Source organism: Natator depressus, chromosome 9, assembly GCF_965152275.1.
Source record: "Natator depressus isolate rNatDep1 chromosome 9, rNatDep2.hap1, whole genome shotgun sequence".
In the NCBI taxonomy this organism is placed as follows: domain Eukaryota; kingdom Metazoa; phylum Chordata; order Testudines; family Cheloniidae; genus Natator; species Natator depressus.
In genome coordinates, this window is record NC_134242.1 from 11,822,625 (window position 1) to 11,849,051 (window position 26,427).

The 26,427-nt window shown below is 41.8% G+C and overlaps 1 protein-coding gene across 7 annotated transcripts in view; it reads right to left on the reverse strand.

The window, feature by feature from the left end:
- The window catches only part of KCNMB2 (potassium calcium-activated channel subfamily M regulatory beta subunit 2), a 231,121-nt gene that overhangs the window by 59,635 nt on the left and 145,059 nt on the right, over positions 1-26,427 (reverse strand). Inside the window, exon 1 of one of the 7 annotated variants that reach the window (XM_074963543.1) lies at positions 19,353-20,498. The exons of 3 other annotated variants lie outside the window; for them this stretch is intronic. Coding sequence is in view for 1 of the 4 variants with exons in the window: in XM_074963542.1 (XP_074819643.1) it covers positions 3,196-3,209 (14 nt within the window). In the remaining 3 variants the exon portion in view is untranslated. Of the gene's footprint in view, positions 1-3,195; positions 3,314-19,352; positions 20,499-26,427 lie in introns of those variants that run through there. 3 more of the 7 variants (XM_074963547.1, XM_074963545.1, XM_074963542.1) reach the window with 3 other exon arrangements.

The window sequence follows — 26,427 nt, forward strand, 5'->3', positions numbered from 1 at the left end:
ACAGGTGTGTGTAATAAACAAATAGATTGAGTACAATGAACTGGCCATTAGTGAAATGAGCAATACAATGGCTGGCAACACAATTAGTTTAAAACAGACTGCAGGTCACTGACCTTTAGATAATGGGACTGGGGTTCCTGTATAGCTTATCATCATAGTGGCCTGCACTGCGTGTCATCACATATACTTTAAGCATGCATGAAATTTTCTTTCTACAGACTTGTAAATTTTTTGGCTAAATTGATTATGGTTTAATATATTGCAGAACTTAATGAATATGACACTAATACAGCAATGAATTTAACATTCTGCTTTTAAGAACTGAAATGCGGTACATATTCGGAAACTGTATCATTCTGGAAATTAACAAATTAGCTTAATCACCATAACAAGTTACAATGGCATATTTTGTGAAAACAATCATGTTACAATAAAAGCAACTGACAAACCAAAAACCTCAAGGGATTGATCCAACCGCCATTGAAGCTGGGGGAGTCTTTCCATTGACTTTATATGCGTTGGACTGAGCCTCAAAAGAGTATGTCACTGGTTAAACTATTCTGCTTTTGCAGAGATGGTATTAGAGCATTACCATTCTGTTAAATTACTTTTCAAGCTAATTTGTTCTTTTCTCTAAGGATTTTTGTCTTAAACCCTCTTACCTGTTTGGTTTCAACTGGATAAAAAATTCATCTTCACTTTCTGTCTTGAACTGCTATATAGTGTTACCATGAGCTGTTAAACTGTGGCCTTGTTCTACCCACATGATGGGCTACATCTCACTGCTGAGTGGGTGAAATATTTCCTATGTATATTGAGCCAATTTTTCAAAGGAGAAACCTGAACAGGACCCTGAGATCCTGCAGCTGCATCTGTTTATGTTTGTATTTGTGTGCACATAAATTATTAAGTGCTCAGGCAAAATGAGAAACTGAATTCTGGGTCAAATCTTCAAGTGGTATAAATTGGCCCAGTTCCACAGAAATAAGTGGTGGTTCTGGCCCGTACACAGGCTTTGTGCATTCCAGCTTTGGGACACATTTTAAGAGAATGCTTTAGAAAGCACTACATGATTGTAAGTTATTATTCAGATATGAATTACTAAATATCCATTGATTCTCTGTTCTTTTAAACATACCTATTTATCTGTGGTACTTATATGCCCCCCATCACATAGTATCTAAGCACATCACAGTCTTTAATGTTTTTACCCTTACAATATCTCTGTGAAGCAGGAAAGTGCTATTATCCTCATTTTATAAATGGGGAACTAAGGCACAGACAGACACTAAGTGACTTGCCCAAGGTCATACAGAAAGTATGCCTCAGAGCAGGGTACTAGTACCCAAGTTTCTTCAGTCCTAGGCTAATTCCCTAAACAATGGACCATTCTGCCTCATACCTTAAAGTGAGATTTTCATGTCATAGCACTTGGCTGTATTTTGCAAAAAAATTTTTTTTAATGAAATGGGTCCCTAAGAACTTAGATATATTAAATTATTTGTATTATTTACTCCTCTAATGCCAGGAATGTGCTAAGTTCTTTACAGACATGTAGGCTGACCAAGTTCCTGCCCCAAAGAGCTAAATATTCATATGTGATTCAAAATAAAGCATACTCAGATTTTGATTGCAGTAATAAATCGGATTAGAAAGGATTATCTCTTTAAATTAGCTCACAGAAATACAGCACCGTGAGGGGCTGGAAGCAGGCAGCTCTGGGAGAAGGGGGAGCAGGAGCTAGAACATACACAGTTTAAATCGCTCTACCTCGAGATGTAGAGCCTCAGAAAAGAAGCAACAATGAACATAGCACGGCACGAACAGAGGCACCAATTTAACGATTTTGATGTTATTATAAAGCTTTGGTTTAGTACCATAATCCGAACATTGGTACCAGATGGATGCTAATCAAGCTAAGTACCAGAACTGGGATACTGAGAACTGAGGCAAACAAATTGCACTAACTGAAAGGTGGGCCAAAAAAAAAAAAAAAAAAAAAAGTGAATCAAAGGCATAATCCTCACTAATTGTGGTGTTTATCTTTTATTTAGAATTTTTAAAAATGGGCCAGTTTCACAAAAAAAAAAAACCCACGAAATTTCCATCTGGACTTGAACATGGTCCTGTTCAAATGGGAGAATCTTAAAAACTTTGAGGGAAGTCAGTTCATGTCAAAATAAAAGGGGAGGGAGGAATTTTTAATTTGGCACATTTTTGATGAAAAACGGACCATTTGGGAGATTTTTCATCCAAAACAAAATTTCTGGGCTATACCTTGGGCCACAACATAATGATGAAAAATTTCACATCAAACTCTCCAAAAAAAAAAAAATTGTCACTTCTCACAGCTCTGAAGAACCCTGAAGTGATATAGCCAAGGCTAAACCATAGTCACTTCTAGGGTTAATCATTTCTGAAACATCAGAGAGACACAAAGAAAGCCATACCAACATATACAATAGAAATAGAAAGCTGCGTACTAACGGCATAGCAGGGAAATCACTTAACAGCTGTACATTGAAGACTGCATCCAGAATGGAACCCTGGAGTATGCTAAAATGCACAAGACCCTGTACCAGGGACACCAAAGTCAAAAATCACTAAGCTATATACGGTTGAAACCAGCCATGAACAAAGACAAAGTTGGATATTTTTAAGACCATCCCAAGTCCTACGTTAATCAATCTCATGCAGATATTAAATGAATCTGAAATATTAAATACAAGTATAGAAAGCAATAAACATGTCAACATTTGTAAAAGAAAATGACATTGTACATAGCCTGAACACTACTTTGCACTTATATTACCCTTCATCCGAGGATCTGAAAGGTTTTTTACACTGAGGCTAACAGATAGGTAAACTGAGGCAGAGAGCCATTAGAGTGACTTGGTCAAGATCGCACACAACTGAGTCAGTATAAAACTAAGGACTTCTGGCCCCCAGTCCCCAGCTGTGAGGTTAGATCATGCTGATTTAATCAACAAGGACATCTCAGTGGCAGTACTTAATCTTAAAACTAGACTGAAATTTGTTTAAGAGATTGAAGTAATCTCTTTAAGTGTTGTCAAAGTCTCACGAAATAGCATTCTCCCTACGCTGGCTAGAGTACAAGGATTTGAGATCAAACGTAGGCCGAGGGTTTGTAAGGAGACAGAGAGAGAGAGTCGGGAGACAGAGAGAGAGACTTACTTAAAATGAAGCATCTTCAAGCTAGCTATTCTGTAGCGCTCAATGAGACTCCTTAAGGAGCCCAGCTGGTTAGTCTGGGTACAGAGAATGGTAACATGCAGCTTGGAAACTACTTCAGAAACTCAGCTGCCCATGATTGGTTCTGGGGTTTGGTTGCCTGGCAAGCCAGCACTAACACATGCTGTGGTGATATTGTAATGCAGATGATGAAATACACACAGGGCCTGCTCTAGGGGTTTTACCATCTAGACAAACATTCACTCCTTACACACCTGCAGTCACTAGCCAAACAATCACTGTATAGTTTGTTGCCTCTGATAGTTTGCTGCCATAGGCTACTGCCTGTAAGGCAAAGCTAGGCTGGAATAAAGGAGACAGGATCTCACATTTTTGTAGGAAAATCAATGGAAAAACTCACTCTAGGAAAGCCATTGACGTAAAAATGGTCCAGCTGTTAAATTGGTGCCTTCAATCAGTTTTAGTGCCCAAATCAGTCCTCCCTTTTATTTAATCATTAACTAATTAATTGGTAGATCTAGGCCAACGTCAGATCACTGATTTGGAGCCAGTTGAGATTTTGGTGGGGTGGGGTACAAAGATTTGGCTTTGAATCCCTTCATTGAAACGTACACGTAGAATTTTGATTGTGGGTTGGATCTGAAGCCAAAGGGGTCTGCTTATGGTCGCCCACTGAAATGTGGCTGAAATCCCACATGGTCCACAAACTATTCTATCTTATGTACTTATCTGCCCCCCATCACTGTCATATCTGACCATCTCAAAATATTCAATGTATTTATACTCCTAACACCCCCGAAAGGTTGGGAAATGCTATTATCCCTATTTTGTGGAGGGGAAACTGAGGCACAGAGTGGCTTAATGATTTGCCCTAGGTGTCACAGAAAGTCTTTGTCAGAACAGGGAAGTGAACTCAGGTCTTGCAAACCAGAGGATTGTTTTTCTTCTCTCATGAAGCTTTGGCCCAAGATGGCAGAAATCTCACAAAAGCAGCTGATCCTTAAGGTTTCTGCTATCTCAGACGAAATCTCATTAAATCAGCTTGTGTGATCTTGGTGCTGCTGAACCCTAGCTCTGATTCAACTTCAAACCTGAGCTCTTAAACCCGACTCAACCTTATCCAGATCTAGACACAAACACCATCTCTCTGGCCCATCCTGGCATATTTCAATGATTTATACATGGTGCCAACTTAAGTATACAAGACAACAATATATACAAATTTTCAAAACATGCGGCCCTTTGAATGAAGATTCACTAGCTGGAATCCCATGCTTTGCAGTGTGCTGGTCAACTAGATGCAGCTTCAATAGTAGAGATAGTATGCAAAACAAAACTTTAGGTATTAATAACACTTCCCTTATTTTGGGCCAGGGAGAGAGAGTTTGGAAATCTGAACCAAAATCCTGGTCCAGAACACCCCAAGCTTTGGAATACTTGATTCAGTATCTAGATCTGAATTTTGTAACTCAAGCCCATCTCCAACTAGTAGATTTAGGAAGAGGATACAGGAGTCACCAGTTCTGAAGAACTGTTGTCGTCAACGGAGCAAAATAGAAAAGTCATCTAAGACTGTGTAGGCTCAGAGAACAGTCTGGTGACATTTTAAAGTCAGAAGGCGATGGCTTTAAATAGAGAGATGAAAACCACCCTGAATATGCTGAGTAAGATGTATTAGAGCAAGAAGAGCTGTACATTGCCAGAGATGGGGGGGGGGTCCTTGTATCTAAGGAAGTTTTACAATGAGGCTAGATAACAGGTCTGGGATCCCAGCTGCAGAAAGTTTATAACATTTATATGGCTGATATAATTGTTGCAATTATGATTTTACTGCAAAAGAGAAAACATACCTCCCCTTAGACCGGGGAAGAGACAGTATTAATCTCACACCGCCTTACTACTGAGATATTTCTATGAATCCCCATTAATATTTTAAAATCAGAATTAATAGTAGGGATAAATGGCAGCTTGTGTGATGAATGAACAACAGGAAGCACCAAACCATAGCATACATGCAAAACCCCCCCTCAAAACACAATCCTCTCCCACCTCTCCCACCTCTCCCAGACCCATACATTAAAAGGCAAAGAAGCCATTACAGTCAACTGGACTAAAAGGGGTTAATGGAAGTACAATACCTAAAGCAGCCTGTGGACATGGAAAATATGAAAATAAAATGTCTACTAATTAAGAGAGTCTTGAACAGACTGCTAAGATTGTGAATCATTTGAGGGCATGGTCCATGTGTATTTACCTGTCTCTAAAGTACCTGTCACCTTTTTTGTGCGATATGAATAATGAGCCATCATCATTTTAAAGCAATATCCAAGCATGATAATAATGCATGCCTTAGTGACTGCCACAGGACCAGAAAAGGGGAGACGCAACAAACTACATAGGTACAAGGAGCCACAAGACATTGAAACCTTGGTGATAGTGCAGGTCCTGACTGATCTTTGAAATAAATGATGAAGGCTTGCTGACAGGCAGGCCGACTGAAAGAAACATCTATCTATCTATCTATCTCAAAATGCCCATGACACTGTGGTCCAGAGGAACAGCATGCAAAGTCACTCAGAAACAGCACCAAAGGTTGCGTTCAAGACTCAGTCATCATTACCTATCAGGTAAACCAGTAGTACCATGCAACAGACATCCCGCAACAGATTGTTTGATGGTGCTTTCAACTAGTGTGCAAGATTTCCCGGGGTTAAATACTTACTTTTGATACTTGCAAACCTGTATGATAAAGCTTTAAAAGGAGACAGACAGCTGCTTCAGAAAACCATGATGCAACAATCAGATCGTGCTGCTTACGCAGGAATTGAGAAATGAAGGTGAGGAAAATAAACCCTGACTGCTTTTCATAACTCCACAGCAGGAAGGTCAGGCTGCTGTGTCCAAATCCTTCCACAGTAATTTAGCTTCATACAACAAAACCTGTTCAGTGTGCCTCACCAGAGTCCCCCAAATGCCACAGCAGAAGGATGCAGTGTTGCTGTAGCTGTGTTGGTCCCAGGATATTAGAGATACAAGGTGGGTGAGGTAATATCTTTTATTGGACCAACTTCTGTTGGTGAGAAAGAAAAGCTTTTGAGCTTCCACACTCTGTAAGCTCAAAAGTTTGTCTCTCTCACCAACAAAAGTTGGTCCAATAAAAGATATTAACTCACCCCTTATCTCTCTAATAGCAGTCATGTAGCAATTAGACACAGATGTAATAAAGTTCCACACACAAAGTCCCAAGCCGAGAACTCTGGGCAGGCACCAATTGGCACTTCGGTCCATTTGCCAGACACCCCAGAGAGACCTGGGTCTTCATTGTTTTTTCTTTTCTTTCACATTGTCACACCGAAACAGGGATAGCAGCCTAAAACACTGAACTAAAATAAAACCTCTAATGCGGGAGTTGGGGTTATTTATGTAGGAAGAGGTAGCTAATATTTTCAGCCTGTGCAGTGCAATCCAGTAGCAGATGGTTAAGGATTTAAGTAATGGAGGTCATTTCTCATCTATTAGATATTTTCTTCTGTTGATGCCTGATTTTCCTACAAGCCTCGAAGTCCAAATCCACTCAGAAAATACATTATGGGGAGGTGTGGAAGCATTGAACAAGGCATTTATAATCCCATTTCTTCAGGCTAAATTCTGCTCTCATTGACATAATCTCATCAATAGAAACTCTACTCGTTTCCCAGGGTAAGAACAAAAGTTGGCCCATAATTTGGGGCTCATTGAGCTTCCAGTGCAAAACAAGGGAGATAGTGTCTCAGTTACCAGGAGTCTCAGTTGCCAGTGCCCCTTTCAAAATTTCAACCTGAACTTTAGGAAAGAGTAGAACCACAGCCTCATCCAAAGCCCACTGGAGCCCATAGAAAGGAGTGAATCATAAGTGCTCCAGCGCAATGCACAGACCCAGGAGGTTCTAAGACTTCAATCAGACTTTTGGGGGATAGTCCAAACTGAGCATTAAGTACAAACTCTGTGAAGTTGGCCAAGCACCAACCAGCTCGCTTTTATTAGTCTCTCTGAAATAGCCATTTTTTATTTATATGATAGCCTAGAAGAACATAGTGCTGTACAGAATCCATCCCACTTCCAAAAGCAACTGAAAGACCAAGATATAATCATTTATCTTACTGCTTTATATAGACACAATACATGATGGTGTGGGATGGCCGTGTAACTCACAAGTGGAGAAGCTTTGTGATTTGTCATGTGGGTATCACCTCTGAATAGGCTCACCTTCATATGCACACCCATATATTTATAAAAGTTTTAGGTACCTCAGTTTTGGGTGCCCGGCTTGGGACACAACTTAAAGGGCCCTGATTTTCAGAAGGCAGCTGCTCTGTGTGTGTGTATGTATGTAATGATACAGAGACATATTTCAAAACCTTGACATATGTGTCTATAGTTTTAGAGACTTCATCGAGGTTTTGAGACGTGTGTCTATTTTATTACTTTTACATACACACACGGCTTTTATTAAAACATAGTTAAAGCAGAGAAAAGGGCAGAGGTTTGAATATTTTAAAAAGTAAAAATACAAACAAAGCAGAATTTTTTTTTAAAATAAACCCTATCTTTGCTCCCTGCCATCCCTCCAAAGCACCCACTAATAATTTGGTAGAATCACGTTGTGCACATCATTGCTATGTATAACTGTGATCTCATAATAGTTCCTCTTGTTTTCCCTCCTTCTCCCCTGACACTTTTTATGATATCTGTGCCTTGAGCCTACCATGAGTTCTAGGCAGGTGGCCACTCTGTGCCTGCATGGAGCCCCATTGACTTCAGAATGGGGTCTACATGGGTGAGAGACTGACCATTAGATTATAAACACTTTGGGGGTAGGGTTTGTGGGTTTTTTCATGTGTTTGCGCAGCACTTAGCACAGTGAGATCCTAACTGAGGCCTTTAAGCACAGCTACAATGTAAATAAGGTGGTCAGAACCTTGCAGCACTGGACATTTTCTTTGGTGTATTTTTTGCAAGCTTTCCCTTAATTTAAGTCATGTACAGCATGGCATGTAATATGATGATAGGTGTTTCTTTTAGCAATACTGATAATCATTAAAAACTGAATTTGTCCCATGGCTATTATATAGCATGTGAGAGTGAGGGAGATTGTGCATTAAGAACATACTTTAATCATTTCTCCTTTCCCCATGAGTCCCCAAACACTAACTCATTCTCTACTCTGAGAGCAAAAGCCCAAGTGACCCAGATGTAGTGAACACAGATATCAAGGAGGTAGTTTCCTTAGCAACAGGAACCATATGAAAACATCCAGAACATCTTCTGTCCCCTGCTTGCTGTCCCTTGCTGTTGCGGCTACAAGCAGCAGAGGTTAAGGCTCCTCCTTGAATTTTTAAGGCACAATGTGGTATAGTGAAAAGCAGAAATAGCCTTGTTGTTTGCAAACTCATTACCTGCTGCTGCCTCCCATTTGCTGAAATAAAGTTACTTCCATTGTATTGTTACTGAATACTGACAGTGCCCGTAAATGAAGCCAAGGGGCAGATCCTGGGCTGGTATAAGCAGAAATTCATGGAGCTATGGTGATTTACACTACCTGAGGATCTGGCCCTTGGGCTATGATCCAAGGCGCTTCCAATCTAGACTAGATCAATAGTGGCGATACAGCTCACCAAGTGATGACGCAGCCTTGGAGTGGTGGGAAATTCTTGCAGTACTCACTGTCGAAACACTTCAAAGAAGATCGTGTTTTAAGGAGGAATTGGAAGGAGCAGGAAGTCATTTAGCACATGAGAAGAGAGGCATTTTCAACCATTTGGCAAAGCACAAGGTCGATATGTAAAATAATGTGTACAGTAACTTGAAAGTTTTATGCCATTTTTATCTGTGTACTGCACTTTTAAATGTCCTGGTCCATTGACACAGCAGCCATTTTGTACAGAGTTGCTGCAGTCTACTATGCAGGAAACACATACGCTGACTGCATGTTCCATATTGTTGTTTGACTTTTATTTTAGAATAAGGCTATCAGATTGAACATATTGTGCTTTGCCCTTTGTGCACATGTAAGGCCATAGAAGAACTGGGCAGAAAAGGATGCCACTGATTTCAATCTGTCAGCATATAACCAGAGGGCCCAGACCTCTGGATAGGTAAATTCACCTGATGGAGCTTATTAAACAAACCAGTTCTGCAGGCTATGAGATGTGAATTATTCTCCGCAGCTGACCTAGCCAAATCAGGTCTGAAGTATTACCAGAAGCTGGTCCAGAGCCAGTTTTTACAGTCAGTTATGAGAGTGCAGCAGGTTGAGCATATTTGGGGTGAACGGAGGCAATATGTGGAACATCCCAAAGTTAGCAATGATACCTTGCCTATTGGAATGAGATAGAACATCAGAAAAAGATGAGGCATTCAGGAGGAAAAATTGAGAGCTGCTCAGCAGACCAAGGCAGAGAGACAGAGCAATCCCCAGCCAGCCACACCACAGATAGCATGAAGAAACCAGCTGACAGAGGACAACAACCTTGCAGCTCAAGAGGGTAGATAGGAGAGAACTGAGGTATGCACAGGGTCAGAGTAGTGTGAGCAGATTCAAAGAGGGAGAGAGTGACAGTCAGAACGGCAGGCGGGAAAGATCATTTTAGCAGTTGTGTTTTGTATGGAGAGCAGTGGGTGGAAGGGTGAAATGCCTGGAGATCAGCAAGGAGGACATTTGCAGAGGCATGAGGTGACCAAGGGGGGATGGGAAGAAAGGGCATATTTGGGAGACATTGTGAAGGAGGAAGTGATGGTGGTGAGGGGCCCCTCTGAGAGCCCTCCATTTTCTCTCCCAGACTTCACCCCCAGTTGAGAAGGCTTGGGTGTGGATCCTTGTGAGGCCCATGAGTGCCACTGAAAGCACTGGCCACACAGAAAGCCTTAATCCCACCACAGGGTTTGTCACATTCCTATATTTTGTCAGGCTGGGGAGCATGGGAGCCACAGCCATGCACTGTGCTGACACTCCCCTACCAGACCAGTTTATATTTTAATCTTTTAGCATCACCAGTGATAATGAATAATGTTCTGCATTTAAACATCTAGCCCCAAAGTGCTTCACAAGCCACGATATAAAGAACCTCCAGCAGGTAGTGTTTTCTAGGGTGTAAGATTGCAGCCAGTGAACACTGAACTCAAGAAGCATAGAATTTAGACCATGCTCTTAGGATAAGTAACAGGACATCATCCCAAAACCCTCAACAGCAAACAGTTTAATCCTGGGTTTATCTGAAGAGATAAAATGAGCCTATCAGGATTTGCGCCGGTGGTACCACACTGTCTAGTTGTATTGAGACTGATGCTCAAACCACTAATCCTCTACTTGAATACAAATGTGTTCTAATAAACTTTATTGAATTAGAGCAGCTATTCATACTAATACACAGATGATACGATGACATATCACTAGATGAGTTCTGGATTACTCTATACCAATGTTTGTTAACGATAACCCACAGAAACCAATTTCCTGGCTATGAGGAGACTAGGAACCACTGAAATGAAAAGGAGGATGCCTTTCATTTATCAGTGATCCCACACACAGGTCATAATCTCTCTGGTTATTTGTGGCTTGAATCTACTGCAGAATATTACATTCTGTAATAATGAACTGAAATTTCAACTTTCATATTGTGAACCACATTAAGTGTGGTGAAAATACCCACTTGTCCCCACCACTATCCTGTATATTCATTCCACATGGCTAGCATTCACGTGAAAGCTGTAGACACTTGAGTGTGACCAGATATTTAAAGCTAGTGCCCACAAGACTAGCAAATAATCATGCTTTTTTGGTGACCTCTTTGCAGGGTATAAGAGGTGTCTTACTGGCCAGCCACGCTGGTAGAAGCAGTGTTCACATTTAGCTGGGGAGAAACTTTGATCTGTTTTCCTGGCTGGAGTTTGCTACTGCTGTAGCAAACAAAGTTTTGTGGGTCTGTTTGCGAGGGGGGAATGGGGACATACTTATAATCTGAAATCGGATCTGATTCTGTGCACTGGGCTCCAGGCAGCTCTTCTGTTCAAATTCTGCCTGCTCTGTGGCTTCCTGTGTCAGACATGCTTTATTATACTCTGCCCCTCATCTTGATACCAGTTATTTACTTGTATCTTTCAAGCTCCAGCCTACAATGAAACCAAACAGTTTGGGTCCCAGGTATAAAGAAGGATAACAGGTATAGGATTTGCTATGCAAATGAGAGGATGTAATGCTATAGTGGGCATGACTATACTACGGTCTGCTGTAAGTCACAGAGCTTCAAGCAGATTCAGAATAAGCTGTAAATTATGCAGGTAACCAGAAGTACTGAGTCTTTTCTTCTGACAAACCTAAATCGTAAGTGCTTATTTATTACACACAACAGCAGGCCTGTCTGTACCTCCAAGAGCTAGATCATCATACACTTCAATCCCAGAATGGAGGGTGCTCAGCCTCTTGCAGGATTGGACAGTGGAAGCAGGCAAACTTTATACAGACGTGATCCCACGCTTATTGTGCCCTGGTCAATTGTTGTGGCTTCAAACGCTCTGAAGCACTTACCATTTCAACAAAACTGAAGCCTTTCTTTTCAAGGGGTGGGTGGTTATTTTTTATGGATCAGGAGATTTTACTTTTCACTATTATTGTTAGAGTTGATTACATTTTTAGCATGGTCGCCCAACTATGAGGGGATAGATACTTTGAACCAAATCCTGAAAAAAAGAAAGATAGCCTTTTAAAAGTAGTATCCATTTTATAACCATCATCAAGGGATGGCATGAAGTAATATTTTCTACTTGTTCTGACCTAGGACTCAGAACATCTGGGTTCTATTTTCACCTCTTTCACTAGCTCATTGTATGATTGTAGGGAAATCACAACCTGTCTCTCTGCCTCACTTTACCCTCCTCCAGTGTAGGGATAATAGCAACTGATAGTGGTGTCAAGTGGCTTGACATTTGTACAGCTGTTTCAAATCCTTGGTAAAAAGCTGTAATAGAAGACATTTTTAACATATGGGCCCAAGAACATTTATGAGTTAGCTTTTGGCCTTAGGGATGTTATTACATGTACAAGTCTACTAATAGATTATAATATCCTGATGTGCATGTTTTCATGATTAAAGATAGGTCTATTTTAATGGGGAATTTAAGCATTTTGTAAGCCATTTAATCAGATCGGACAAGAGAACAGCAGTAGTCACACCATAGTTAAAGTTGAAGCTTGCTCTCCACTTGAGATCTGATTTTCAACCCCCCATAGCCTCTCCAAAAAAAGAAACAAATCTTTCTGAAAACCTGCAAGTTGTAATTCCCTCAGGGTAGAGATTTTATGGCAATCTTGGGAAAAGTCGGACAGAATTTTAAAGTTAAAAGTGTTTTGAAAACATGACTGTAGGTCACTATAACAGAGTCCGGTGTCACCTTAAAGACTAACAGATTTATTTGGGCATACGTTTTTGTGGGTAAAAAACCCCACTTCTTCAGATACAGGAGAGTGCCTGCTTACTGAGCACCCCCTTGTGGCCAGAGGTGGCTATGCAGGCACCCTGCCACAGTGAGCCCCCTCAAGAACTCCACATAGTCTCTTTTGTGGCCAACAGCACCCCCTCCCAGGGCTGGTTTAACAGCAGAAATGGATAAAAAAATCCTCAGGGTCCTTAATAACAGAAATGGTTCAAGCAGTCATCCGGATCTTCCCCAGTAAAGTCTCTCACCATAAAAACCAGAAGTTCATACTCCACCCTAGTTCTTCTGTCACACACACAGAGTTCTTCCTCTATTCTAATCTGCTCCATTCAAAGCCACCAGTCCAGGCTCTTGCTAACTGGAGCTCCGCCCTGAGTTTCCTTCTCCTTCCAGCCTCAGCCTACAGCTTCCAAACCGTCTTCCCCACAGGAACCTTTCTTAATTCTTGCAGTTTCCTGAACTTTATAGGGAATTAATTGATCCAGCTCAGAAGTGCCTCTTTAGTAATCAGGATTGGCTAGCCCCAGGCTCTCCAGCCCTTGAGGGGCAAGCCACCCTGATACACTTTTTGCAAACACATTCTACTGCTAATAGCTTGGCCGAGAAACACCAACTTTGTTTGGTTTTGTTGACGTTGTGGAGAAGTTCCCTTTGGGAGGAGAGGGGAAAGGGTTAAAATGCACATTGAATTGTTTTTAAGTGTATACAGAGAGCATCATTTATAAAAATTAACTAACCTTATTCTGACTCCAGCTTCTTGGCTGAATCAGAGGCTGGATGCATGGATTGGAGGACAGGAGACCAAGAGGATATGTGGAAGGGCAGGAGTCCAGTAAGGTGTATGGAAACGGAAGTAAGGGGCAAGGGAGTACATGGATTAGGGGTGATGGACTGGGGGAGGCACCTGGAAGGATGGCATGGAGCCTTACTTCCTGGTCTCAGAATGAGAAAGCTTTAGGGGACAAGAGAAGGAGATTTCAGGAGGTGGGGGCAGGACACTAGTGGGTCATGGAATGGGGAACAGAAGGGGATTGCTGGAGCATAGAGAAGTGGTGGGTAGTTGAGGCATAGAATGGGGCAGGTTGAGAGAGGGCATAGAAGGGAGTGCTGCAATCTACTCAGCCATGGAAGGGGACAGGGAAAGACAGAGTGCTTACCTTTATACATATGGATCTTTTCACCTCTATACCTTCCATAATCCCCTCCTTGTCCTGCTAACATCTGGAGGAGGGGAGCCCTGCTTTGGTGGGAATCATGAGAGCTGCTGGGAGCAGCAGAGTTCCTCTTTTCCCGACAGCACATCCCTCCCCAATTAAAACTTCCAGCACTCATGAAAAACAGGGAAATTCATAAACCCAAAACTTCATTAAGGAATAATTAAGGTGGAAAATGTGTATCAATGGAGACCACCTAATGACCAGAAAGTGTCTTATAATTTCCACAGAATAATTCTTCTACTTCAAAAACATGAAAATCTGGAAGTGAACATTGAAGGGATGCAGCCACTTCTCTCATGCTATATAATTTTCCTTCCTTTATTCTCATTCACATTATATCTTCCCACTTGATCCTTTATAATTTACCTACGAGCCAGCATGACAAAATGGAGAATAACTGGCTAGGTGGTAATACTTCTGAAAAAGGTCTGGGGGTTATAGTGGATCACAAATTGAATTTGAGTCAACAATGTGGCGCAGCTGTGAAAAAGGCTAGTATCATTTTGGGGTGTATTACTAGGCTTGTTGTATGTAAGACATGGGAGGCAATTGTCCTGCTCTACTCAGGACAGGTGAGAACTCAGCTGGAGGACTGCATACAGTTCTGGGTGCCACTCTTTAGGAAAAATGTGGACAAATTTGGAATAATTCAAAGGAAAGCAACAAAAATGATAAAATGTTTAATAAAATCTGAACTATGAGTAAAGGTTAAAAAATGGACACATTCAATCTTGAGAAAAGAAGATCGGGGGTTGTGGGGGGACACACCTGATAACAGTTTTCAGATACGTTAAGGGCTGTTATAAAAAGGATGGCTATCAATTGTTCTCCATGTCCACTGAAGGTAGGGCAAGAAGTAATGGGCTTAGTCTGCAGCAAGAGAGATTTAGGTTAGACATTAGGGAAAACTTTCTAACTGTAAGGGAATTTAAGCTCTGGAATAAGCTTCCAAGAGCCGTTGTGGAATCCCCATCATTAGAGGTTTTTAAGAACAGGTTAGACAAACATCTGACAGGGATGGTCTAGGTTTACTAGGTCCTGCCTCACCACAGAGGTTTGGACTTGCTAGCTTCTCATGATCCCTTCCAGCCCTAGATTTCTATGATTCTATAAGAACATATTATACATCTGAAGAAATAAACAAGACTAACATGTTGTAAAATCCCATTTTAACTAAAACAAAACTGGTACATAAATTAATTGGTAAACGTTATGGGTCAGATTTTCAAAAGTTCTCAGTGTTGGCTCAACTCTTCTCAGATTAAAGTCAATTGTAAAGCTCCCATTGACTTAAGTGGGAGCAGAGTTAAACCTCACCCTAAGTGCCAGTTAGCACAGTCCTCTATACTCCCATAAATATTAAACCCTACAGGCCAGCTCCTCAATTGAGGTAAATCAGCATAGCTCCATTGACTTGTATATATCCAAAGCACATTAAGGAGACAACATTAAGGCCAGGTAGGGAGAGATTTACTTGCCTGGAGTAAGTGGAGGGAAGGAGGGATAAATGGCATGAGTGAAGTGGATGCATCCTTTTGGTGTTTGTTTAGAGACTGATCCAGCAAAGAACTTAAGCATGTGTTTAATTTTAAGCCCATGAGCAGTCCTATTAAAGTCAATGGCATGACTCTTCAACTTAAAGTGAAGCATTTTCCGAAGTGCTTTGTTGGATTGGAGCATTAGACATTTTCATACTTTTGATTTTCACTGAAGTATGAGAATTATTCAGTGGAAATTAAAAGACACTTTCTGGTGGCTCCACTGACACACACTTCCCACTTGAACTATTTCCCAATGTTGTGTTTTGTTTACAAATTACTATTAAATCCACACTCTACTTACAGTAGTTGAGACAGTCTTGTAACCAACCTATTACTAAACCCAGAAATATTTAAGCACTTTTAATGGACACTTATGGGTAACACTCAGGTGCATGGAAGTCAATGGGTGTTTTGCCATCGACTCCAGTGAAGCCAGGATTTCACTCTAGATGTCTAAGACTAAAGAGATCCCAGTAAATGCATTTTTACCTTTGTGTTTACTATAATATCATCTGTGCTGTAGACCTTTAGTTTAATGCACAGTGAAGTGCAGGGTCAATCTACTTAGCAGTCAATATAATGATCCACAGTGTAGCAGCAAGGTGCACTGAGTTTGCCTCCACTAACAGTTTGGAGGGTAAAGTGTGAGGTGGTGTTGTTGAGAGTGGCTCATATCCCTTGATTAATAGCTTTCAGCACTTGCAGCTGCATAGCAGAAAATGCTAGCTGCATGTAAAGAAAATTCACGAGCTACAGGGCACAATTCAAATTGCTCTGAGTGAGAGGTGATGTGGAGCTGTACTGCCCAGTGGGAGCACCAGAAACATTGTGTGGGGTACCCCTGGGAGCTTTCCAGTGCACAGGGGCAGCGTGACCATGACCACCATGCTCCCCTTTCTACTGGTTGAGGTGGCCCTACCTCCTCCCCGCTCCTCAACACCCTACTTGGGGAGTTTGGCAACCAAAGGGGCATTAGCAGTATGCCATCCTTGACTCATTTGTACCTGGCCTCTGGCCAGGAGTTCAGTGGAGGGAAAGTCCTTGTGTCTCACCCTCCTGCCTGCCCAATTTTGAAGGATCTAAGCGCAATCTGGCCTTTAGTATATTTATCTACCAATTGACTGGCAGATATAAGAAAAAAATGACAGAATGTTGACATCATTCACTCGACATTTTTAAATGGAACATCCCAACAACACACAACATACTGTTGAAAAGGAGGTTACATCAGGGCTTCTAACAGTAAGTCTGCAAGGCAAAGTTTAATACTAAGCCGCACAGATTCTCTCCATGGTCCTGAAACTTGGCCTATAGAGTCACACAGAGAAAGAGCAATTCCTCTTTGACCAATTAAAAAAGTTTACAAGGAAACAGAGACTTTTACCAGATTTGAGGGAGTAGGGGCTCTGGGGCCTTCCTGTTGCCTTTCCCATTCCCTTGTTCCTTTCCTCTCCTGGGCCACATGTTGAAACAACCATCCTTCCACTGGAAGAGCATTGGCTTTGGTCTCCCTCCACAGCCCATTGACGCAATTCTTGGGTCAGTCAGAGGAGGTTGTTCAAGAATGGACTTGCACCCCCAAATCATGCCGAGCATTGAGTGTGCTGCCTTCCAGAACAGGCGAGGGAATGAGTTTGGTCCCAAATTCAGATCACCAGCATGGGTATCCAACATGCTGCATTCTCTGGACTATTGAGGATGACCCTGCCACTTGATCAGTCTCAAATGATTTTTATTTGGGGTTAATTTCCCATTAAACTGAAATGTGCAGAGTGACCATTTTGTACAAGGATTCAGATTATTTGGTGAAGCAATGCAGTTGCATAATGTGCTGAGGCACCATAGTGAGGAGCATGGTGTAAACTCTAGTGTGAATTTAAACGATCATTAGGGCAGGAAAGAAAGCTCTGAAGGCTGAAGGTAGCAAAGTCCTGTCAATGCCACCTGCCTGACAAAGTGACTGCCACCAAATAATAGAGTTCCTCTAAAAGTCACACTCCCTTCTTGCAGGACAGGTGGGATTCTGCAGTGGGACTGTAGGGAATATGATCGGGAGATATTTGTATGGCCGTTCCATAAGTTTCCCCAGCAGCTGGACTCAGGGCACAGCGACAGAAGCCAAATGAGCACAGAATAGCCACATTTCTCAGAAATTCCATTTTTTAAACAGGATCTAAATTTGTATTTACACAAAACACCATAATGAATGTATGTAGTTGTGCTGCAATAATCTATCATGTAAAAAATACTAATCTGCCATTCCAGAATCAGTACACTCTCTAACAACACACATTTCCCTGATAGACCTCAATGGCTCAGAAGCAGCTGCAATCTTTAATTGGCAACTGATTCTCTTAACAGTTCCCCCACCCCCAACTTTATTTGTATTAATCCTACCCTAGGGATTTACACAGCAGACCAGACTCGAGTGGCATCAACTTTCATTATCTGCAAAAAACAATTTTTAGACCACTGTTAACCACCCCACAATGCCCACTCTGCTCCCCAAAATTCACAAGCAGAACCAGCATTCAGATAATGTTAAGGTATAAAGATCACAAAGCACAGCAGTTTTAGATACTAGTTTTTCAGCCACGGAGACTTGGGTTTTTTCCCGGTAAATGTCACCATGAGCCAATGAGTAGGCCAGGCCTCCTGGATAAATAGGCATGATGTTGAGAGTCAAGAGACCTGGATTCTAAACCTAACTCTGACCCTGACCAGGTGAATGATGTTACACAAGGCGCTTAACCTCTCTGTGCCTCAGTTTCCCCATGTAAAATGAAGTTTCCTCACCTAATGTGCTTTGATATTCTCAGATAAAAGCACTGTGTAGGGGCAAGGTATTATTTATGTCCCTACAAGTTGTTCACCCACAGTTAAAAAAGAATGGAAAGCATTTGGTAGAATAACCAATCTCCAGGATAAAATCTCCAGGAATAGCAAAGCTCTTGTAGGATAGGACTGAGCTTTAGTAGCAAATGTGGCACGGAAGTTTGTGCTTTGTTTGTAGTAAGTCTGCCTTTAGCTACTGCTCTCTCAGTCTTCCCTCTTTAACGTTCACCGTAGGCCGCACCCATTCAAAATGATAAAGCACATAAAAACTCAGGCAAGCAAGCTCCAGTAACCCACAATATCCATGAAACTGCAATACTGAAAGTCTCTTAACTTGCTGCTCTGACACCATTACCTTGCCTGATGTACCTGAGAAGTGCAGCAAATCACTCTGTATAAATCCCTGCACTGATCTCAGAGTCTTTCAGCCTACCTAGACACAAAAATATCAAGTTAAGAAGAGAGTGGCAGTGAATAAATGATGGGCTTTCATCCAAATCCTAAAATTTCCTTGAGTTTGTCTCATGGTGCCAAAACCAGCTTTTTGTCTATAAGTGCTTGTCATAACACTTCATTATTCCATACGTTGTTTTCAATCACTATCAATCTACATATTTTGGATAATACTCTCTCCAAATGGGAGTTCTACAGTCTATTCTAATATGAAGACCTTTTTTAGTGGTGATAAACCTTACAATCTGCATTACTAAAATATTATTACCTTAAGCTTTTCATTTCAGCCCATAAATGCTGCCACCAGCTAATTTCATTCGTGAGATGAGAGAGTGTAATTTATGTAACAAAACGGTACTTGAAATTATTTGCCTATAAAATGTCCTTCACTTGAATCCCTGACTAACAACCTTGTTAGCATTAGCCTCTTCCCAAATGTTAACACTCCAGGAATTCTTCTTCCAAAACACACGTAACAGTAAAGCCTACATTTGTTCTAACACACTTTAATCTTCATTCCCAGACACGTCATGCTGGCCAGTCTAACTCTCAGATACATTCCTTATTTCATACATTTCAATATATCCTGCAATTTAAGCCAACTTTTAATTGATCAAGTTACCTTAGCAACAGTGGACTCTCTGTTCCCAGTATGGAGATTTCAACTGGATCTGACAAAAAGATTTTTCCTTTAATTTACATACTTCTGTAGTTTTCACCTTTGAGAAAATAATTTATTTTCAAGAGGGAGATTTCCATAAATCTTGTCTCTCGATGTCTGTCTTGGAATATTTTTCACTTTTCTTACAGTTCCAAGGGTGTTTAATTATTATTTTTTTAGGTGGAAAGGAAAAATACCAACATGTTCAGTAATTTTCCTAAAATGAGCAGTCAGAAGTCGCTGGGTGAGAAGACCCTCTGTTGAATAAAGTAAGTCTAAAGAGCTGAGCTTTCCACATGCAAACTTTATTTTACAGAGCTCCTTATTTTTGTCACCTTTTTTAAAACTCCTCTTCTCATCTGCTCTGTTTACACATCTTTGGCTGACTGAACTGTTCACATGTTTCATGGACATTATGGTAATTCCCATTAACATCAGGAAACTTCGGGTTTGTGCTGGATAAGTGCATTTTATGTCACTTTGCAAAATTCGTCACTTTCGCCTGGTACTTGGAGAAAAACTGTGTAGAAGTCGGAAACAAAACCAAGGCTTATTGACAATACTTTGGACATTGACGCATTAGGATAATTGACGAAAGCTGTTGATGCTGAATATAGTCTAGTTTCTGCATTCAGCCAATTTTGAACTGGTTTTGTGGAAGTTAGAATCCTGATCCATTCAGTCCAATGCCAGGCATGCAGAGATATATCGGAAGAAGACACCTTTTCTTCTGACACAATCTTTACTTTTAGAAATACCAAGGCTGCAGCAAAGCAGATATGCAGATGCTTCTCCAGTACTCGCTTGACACTGCATCTTCTTGTTCATTCCTGTATGGAAATAGGGGCTTTTAAGTCTTTTCTTCTGTTGTCTCCATCTGGAGCCCTTTGTCCTTGGTTGGTATTTGTTTTTCTGAATCAAGAGTGCTCCAGAGAAATTCCCCCATTTGTTTAAATCTGTTAACTGATTCCACACAAAATGCACTTGCTAATTTGCTTCTGTGGCAAAAATAAAAACTGTCCTCACTGGCAGGAGAAATGCATGGTCCACAGTTGGTTGTGATGGGATCTTTCCCCCTCTGTTTAAAATGTAAGGTCTCATGAATTAAGAAGATACAATGTGTCTAGATCTTATACCAGTCAGACTCTGATTCATCAGGGAGTCTCCTTGGTAACTAGCTGTTCCTCTCTGATGATTCGTGTTATAAAAAAGCTCTCTCAATTTAAAGATAAAATACAGTGAAAGGAGAAAGAGGAACTATACTATATATATGCATTAGAAAGACACACATACATAATGTGTATGTATCTATATTGTGCATTTTCTACATGCATGTGCGTGTGTGGGGAGGAAACACTCTTTCTGTAAAACAAAGATATATTATTTGCAGGGGGGGAAATATACCCACACAAATTATTGTATTTTTGCTAGAAACCCTTGCTGTGGTCACTGTCTTTGCAATGTAAATAATCTCAGAAGAAAGGGTGTTGCTGTTACTGACATTTAATGAGAGGCATAGCAGTTTATACTGTAGCAAGCCAAATGTTTAGTCTTGTGTGAGTCTGATCACCAGTTGTAAAGATTCAGAAACACAACAATTTACTCTAGGAATAACAGCCAGATTATTGGATACTACTTAGTGATCCCTGCTTTAGTCATTAGAATAGTGGCTACTCTCCCTTAGATACATAAGATGCTATTATGTGTGCTTTCAGGTTGCTAAATTTGAAAGTGTGCTGCTTTTTAAAGACTATTTTTCTCTGAGAGCTCATGTTATATGAGAAAGTTAGTTCAGGGTGAGGTTAATACACACTCTGTTTAGATGATAGTCATGTGTTTATAGTTAACAATCCACTCAAAACCATTTAGCACGCAGAAGAATAACCAAGCTGGAAAAATGTACAGTGGTAACTACGGCTTACATTTCTCTAGTACCTTCCCTTTGAAGATCTCAAAGCGCTTTACAGACATTAAGCTGAGTTCGGTAAATATTATTCCCATTTTACAGAAGGGAAAACTGAGTCACACACTGAGGCCAATGTTTTCAAATTTGGGTGCCTAAAATTAAGCTCCTAAATCTACATTTAGAAACATAAATATGTAGCCAGATAGTCAGCATCTTTGAACATTTTGGCTTAAGAGATTTGTCCAGGGCTACAGAGGGCATCTGTGACAGAATCAGGCCTAGAACTCAGATCTTTTGACACCATATCTTATGCCTTAATGACTCCCACTTGTATAATGCATAATATCTGCAGATCTTCCAAGTTACTACAAGGTTAGGTCTTTATGAGGCCAAGTTAAACAAGACACGGTAGGGATTAATTCATCCCATTCCTCCCAGGGGGCCAACAACTTGAAGATGGTAAGAGGCTGAGAAACCTGCTTTCACTCCATTTTTCTAAAATAAATAAATAAGAAGCAGAAAATCGCATTTCACTTTTGTATAAAAAGCCCTCTAACAATTTTTTTGTAGCTTCTGACAAATAGGTGACGAAAGGAAACTTAAAACTCTGGGCCAGATCCTCAGCTGGTGCCAATCGTCTCACACCTCAAGTCTCTCTTCATGAGCCTCTCTCTCTTTCTCTTGGTGGGTTCCTATGCCTTTTCTGCACTGTGTCCAAGATTCCTGCTGCTCCCACAAATAAATAAAAGAACAAGCCATATTTCCATAATGGCTTTTATCTCAAAGGAAGCCAAAGCACTTTGAATGCTAGTGATGGGTTAACTGTTTGTAATCACCTCTGGGGTTGAATCCGGTAATCAAGTAGGCAGCCAGCACACTGCTTATTGTATGATATGAGGAATGGGCATTTTTGGTAAAGCCATGGGGCAGGCCCTCTATTCCTGCAAAATGGGCCATGGGATTTTTAACATCCAGGCAGAACAAAAAGGATCAAATTATCTATGTTTGAAGGAGGAAGGGCTGAATCAAAGCTGTGGGGCTTCAGACCTGTAGTTACAGAGAAACTAGGTATTTCAACCCAGAAGCGTAGACAACTGTGCCATCCCCTCCAGCAAGAGCCTAACACACTCAAACCTTCATTTACCAAGTCACATGGTGGACATTCATTTATCAGAATCAGTTCAGTGTTCAGACAATCGAGATAATTCTCAATGCAATTAATACACGTTGCGGACATGACCTCATTTTGGATAAGTGAGGTTTTTGGATAACCATAGTTGGGCTAATCAAGATCTGACTAGACTTCCTGAATGACTGAGAACCCCAGTCAGCACAGCACAGCCAGGGAGAAGGGGAGAGAAAGTGATAGGGGTGAGCTAATTATCTTTTCTCTCCTACTTTCTCCAAACAGACACCTAGGGACATCCCCCAAATGCCTTCTGAATTGGACAACAATCCTCAGATCTCACAGTGCTGCTGGGGCTACCATGGCAGGGCTGAAGGGGAGGGAAGGAGAACCCTCTCCCTTCCACCTTCTTTCCTTACCCTACTCTACCATGTCTTTTGGGCTGCAAGGAAGTAAAGCCTTTATTCTCCTCACATCTGCGTTTGCATCACCCGGTGGAGCCCAGGGGAGCTGGAGAAGCAAAGATGAGTCCCTGACGGGAAGGAAGAGGAAAGGAAAGGAGAGTGGATGGGTGGGACTGATGCCCCATCTCAGTGAGAACGAAAGGGGTGAGCATGACCCGCCTCCGTGTGCCTCTGACTCTGCCTTTTTCATGCCCACTGGAGAAATCAGGAGGGTTTTCATTTTTCCAAGTGATTTATTTATGTAGTTTCCCACAGTTTCCCCTAGATGGAGAGGGAGGCAGGCTGAACAGTGCCCAGGCTTGGGGTGCCAACACTCTTAGGGAGTAGCTCTGGCTCCCTTAGGCACTCATTCACCCTCCACCCCCACCCCGGGAGCCAACATTGGCCCTAATTATGTTCCTTTTAACTAACCTTTATTGTGACTTGCCTGCTTGAAGGATATTACACCTGCCTGTGTCTGACTGACCTTCCCCAATGTCACCCGGATTTCCTCTGGCACATGTTAAATGGCAATTTGAGCGAAGTTAAAGAACATGCATTTGGTGGCAGAAAAAATGCATTGTTCTGATAACATGGTGCTGCCTTCCTCAGCTCAGATACTCTGGCCTTCAGCTATTACATTGGTAATCTGCTAAAGGAACAATATCCGTGGTGAGTTGTACACATTCCCATTAGTACAGCCTTTCAAACTGTCCCAGACTAGTACACCCACCACTGCCATGGGCTATGTCCCAAGTGGTACAGAGCCCCGTTAGTTCTCACTGCAAGCAGTGGGATGGAGCTTGGCACATCTAGCTGATCTGTCTCTCCAGGCATTTGTTCTAGGCTTATCACCATGAGCTGAGTACCTCTCAGGCATGGCACTACAAGGAGGCGAAAGGTGAGAATCGAAAAGCAAATGATATTTAACTCACCAGTCAAAACAATGACTGCCAAGGGAGCAAGTCCAGTTTTGTGTGTCTGCACTAGAAAGGGGTGGGCATTCTCTTCTCCCGTGCCCACCCGCTGTGCTGCCCTAGGGGGTTGGACACTATTTTGAAACATGAGGGAAGAATAAAGAACTCCCATGCATCTACGGACAGATGTGTCGTGCAGATTTAACAGGAAGAGGGCTCCAAAGCTGCAGCAGGATCTCACACACACTTCACTGAATGGCCTGGCACCCACAGACTAATGGGCAGTTTTAGAAACACTCTTCATTAATGAGCACATGAGCAGTTAAGGAGGGTTCCCAGTCACCCACCCACATTTTAACCTGTCACTTTCAGACCTTATATTAGAGCCACAGATATCCTATTCATAGAACCATCTGGGGCAGGTGTCCGTTTGGATAGCATTGGCTCTGTGTTCGCTTCCAAGACCAACATTCTGTTGTCCCAGCAAACCAGCCTCTTCACTGTTCCACAAAGAAGCATGGTGGTGCCCTGAAAAGATGACCAATTGTTCAGGAACTTTGACAGCAAGTCAGAGGAGAGAAATCGGAAGCAAGGTGATTATAACTTGGGCTGAGCAAAATACAGTAATAATCTGAGCTAGTCTACACTGGCAGCATGAGTGTCAGGGTGTCTGCCAAAGGGAACTCAAAGTGTCACAAGTTTAGGTGCTGTGGAATCGGATGCCCATCCACTGAAAACACGTTCTGTGCCCTCAGCCCCAGGTGGAAGGAGAGGGCTAAATCCAATGGGAGGTTTCTAGTTTCTTTCCTTCTCCTGGTTCTGGGCAATTGGCTCTTCCAATGATGGTTTGCAAGAAGAGGTGGTGAGGTCTTGACTGTCATCACAGGGCAGTTCACAGCTGGGTTGGGGCCAAGTTTACTGAACTTGGGGCTAGAAGCAGAACTTGAACATTTTCAGGTTTACCCAGCCTGGTTATATAGGTGCTTCAAAACCTTGAATGCCACACAGTATGCACCACCCTGAGACAAGACCTCCATGTTTCTGGGCTCCCCGAGGAGCCCCGAACTCGGCCTGATTCATCTGCTAGAACAGCTCTCCTGGACCTCTACGGAAGTTAAAAGCCTGACAATCACTGTCCTTATCTGCAGGTTGGCAGCAGCATGTGCCCCCATGCTCACAAACTCCCCATGCTTTCCGGGTGCACCGACACTGTTGGTTCATTCCTGGCCATCTTTACATTCCTTGTCCGCACCACACACCCATGAACTCTTTTATTCAGCAATAACTGAACCCACAGCAGTGACTCTCTTCTCAGACAGTTTGGGGAGGTTGGAAGCAAGCAGCCATGTAGTGGCCTTTCCCTGAGTGGGTAGATAAAGGAGGAGGAGAGCACAAGGAACCCTGGCCCAGCTACCCACACCCACCCCTAAAAAATGAGAGGGTACAATTGCAGTCTCTGTGTTTAGGGGAGTGCAGTGTCGGCTCCCTGGGGTTCAAACCACTCTGAAGAGCTGGCTGCATAATGGGCAAATGGCATTGTAGCTACTTCACTCTGGCCTGGAGAGAAGGCCAGGTGCTCTGTGGTGGGGGAACAGGCTGCATCGTGTACTGGGAATGGCAGAGCTTGCATGTGTTCTGTAAGCACACTGCCCTGACCAGGCCAGGGCCTTGCCGGCTCAATACAGACCATAGAGACAAGGCAGAGTTGGGGCTGGTATAGCTATTGCTGCAGTGCAGCAGCAGAATGGTTGTTAGATGATTTGGGAGTTGAATTAGTGGGCTAGATCCTGGAGCTAGACTGATTTACACCTGCTGAAGATCTGCAGCAATATTTTGGAGGGAGATTTAATTTTTTATTATACATTTTAATCACTGGGATGTGAATTAGGGCTTGGAATAGGCACTGGGAGGAATCAAAATAAGTAATGAAATCTCTGTGCTGCCTTTCATTTGTTAACACGGGAGTTAATACTTAAATGTTCCTCTATTTTCTTATTTTCTTTCCTGGGTCCTTTTGGGTAAAAGTTAATATTTTAATAAAAATGAGCTTAAGTACAACTTCATCTCTCTTCTGGCAGCTTGTTGCTTTTTGGGGAAATCAACCAAATGGCGAAGCTGTGTGAATTCATGCTGTTGACCACGTGGTCATAAATCCTCTGTGTGTGTGTGTGTGTGTGTGTTTTAAGCAATAGAAAGGGGTGTTTCCTACCATTAAACCTGATTCCCTGCACTTGCTCAGTACAACACACAGTGAGGTTCTTCCATTTTATTTCAATCTCAGGTCTAATCTGCAATCTGATTTAAACCAAAAGGAACATCAGTGGGAGTAAAAGGAAATGTGTGCAGCTTGTGTAAGTGTTTTTATGAATTGGACCTCTTGAGATGAGAGTTTCATTACCGCTGAAAAATGAGCCCACTGTGCTGTCGATATTATAAACAAGAATGGCCCATTTGTATTATGAAGACACAAGCTTATTATTTTTAGCCTGTTCGTATAGCATGAGGAAAGTTTAATGTGATAATCAATGTAATTGAAAAACTGAAAGTACAGAAAATTGCAACAAGCTAATAGGGGTGATAATGGCTACAAATGTAATATTAATAAATGGTCTAAAGGCTGTATATAGTATAGTTATAGGTCCAG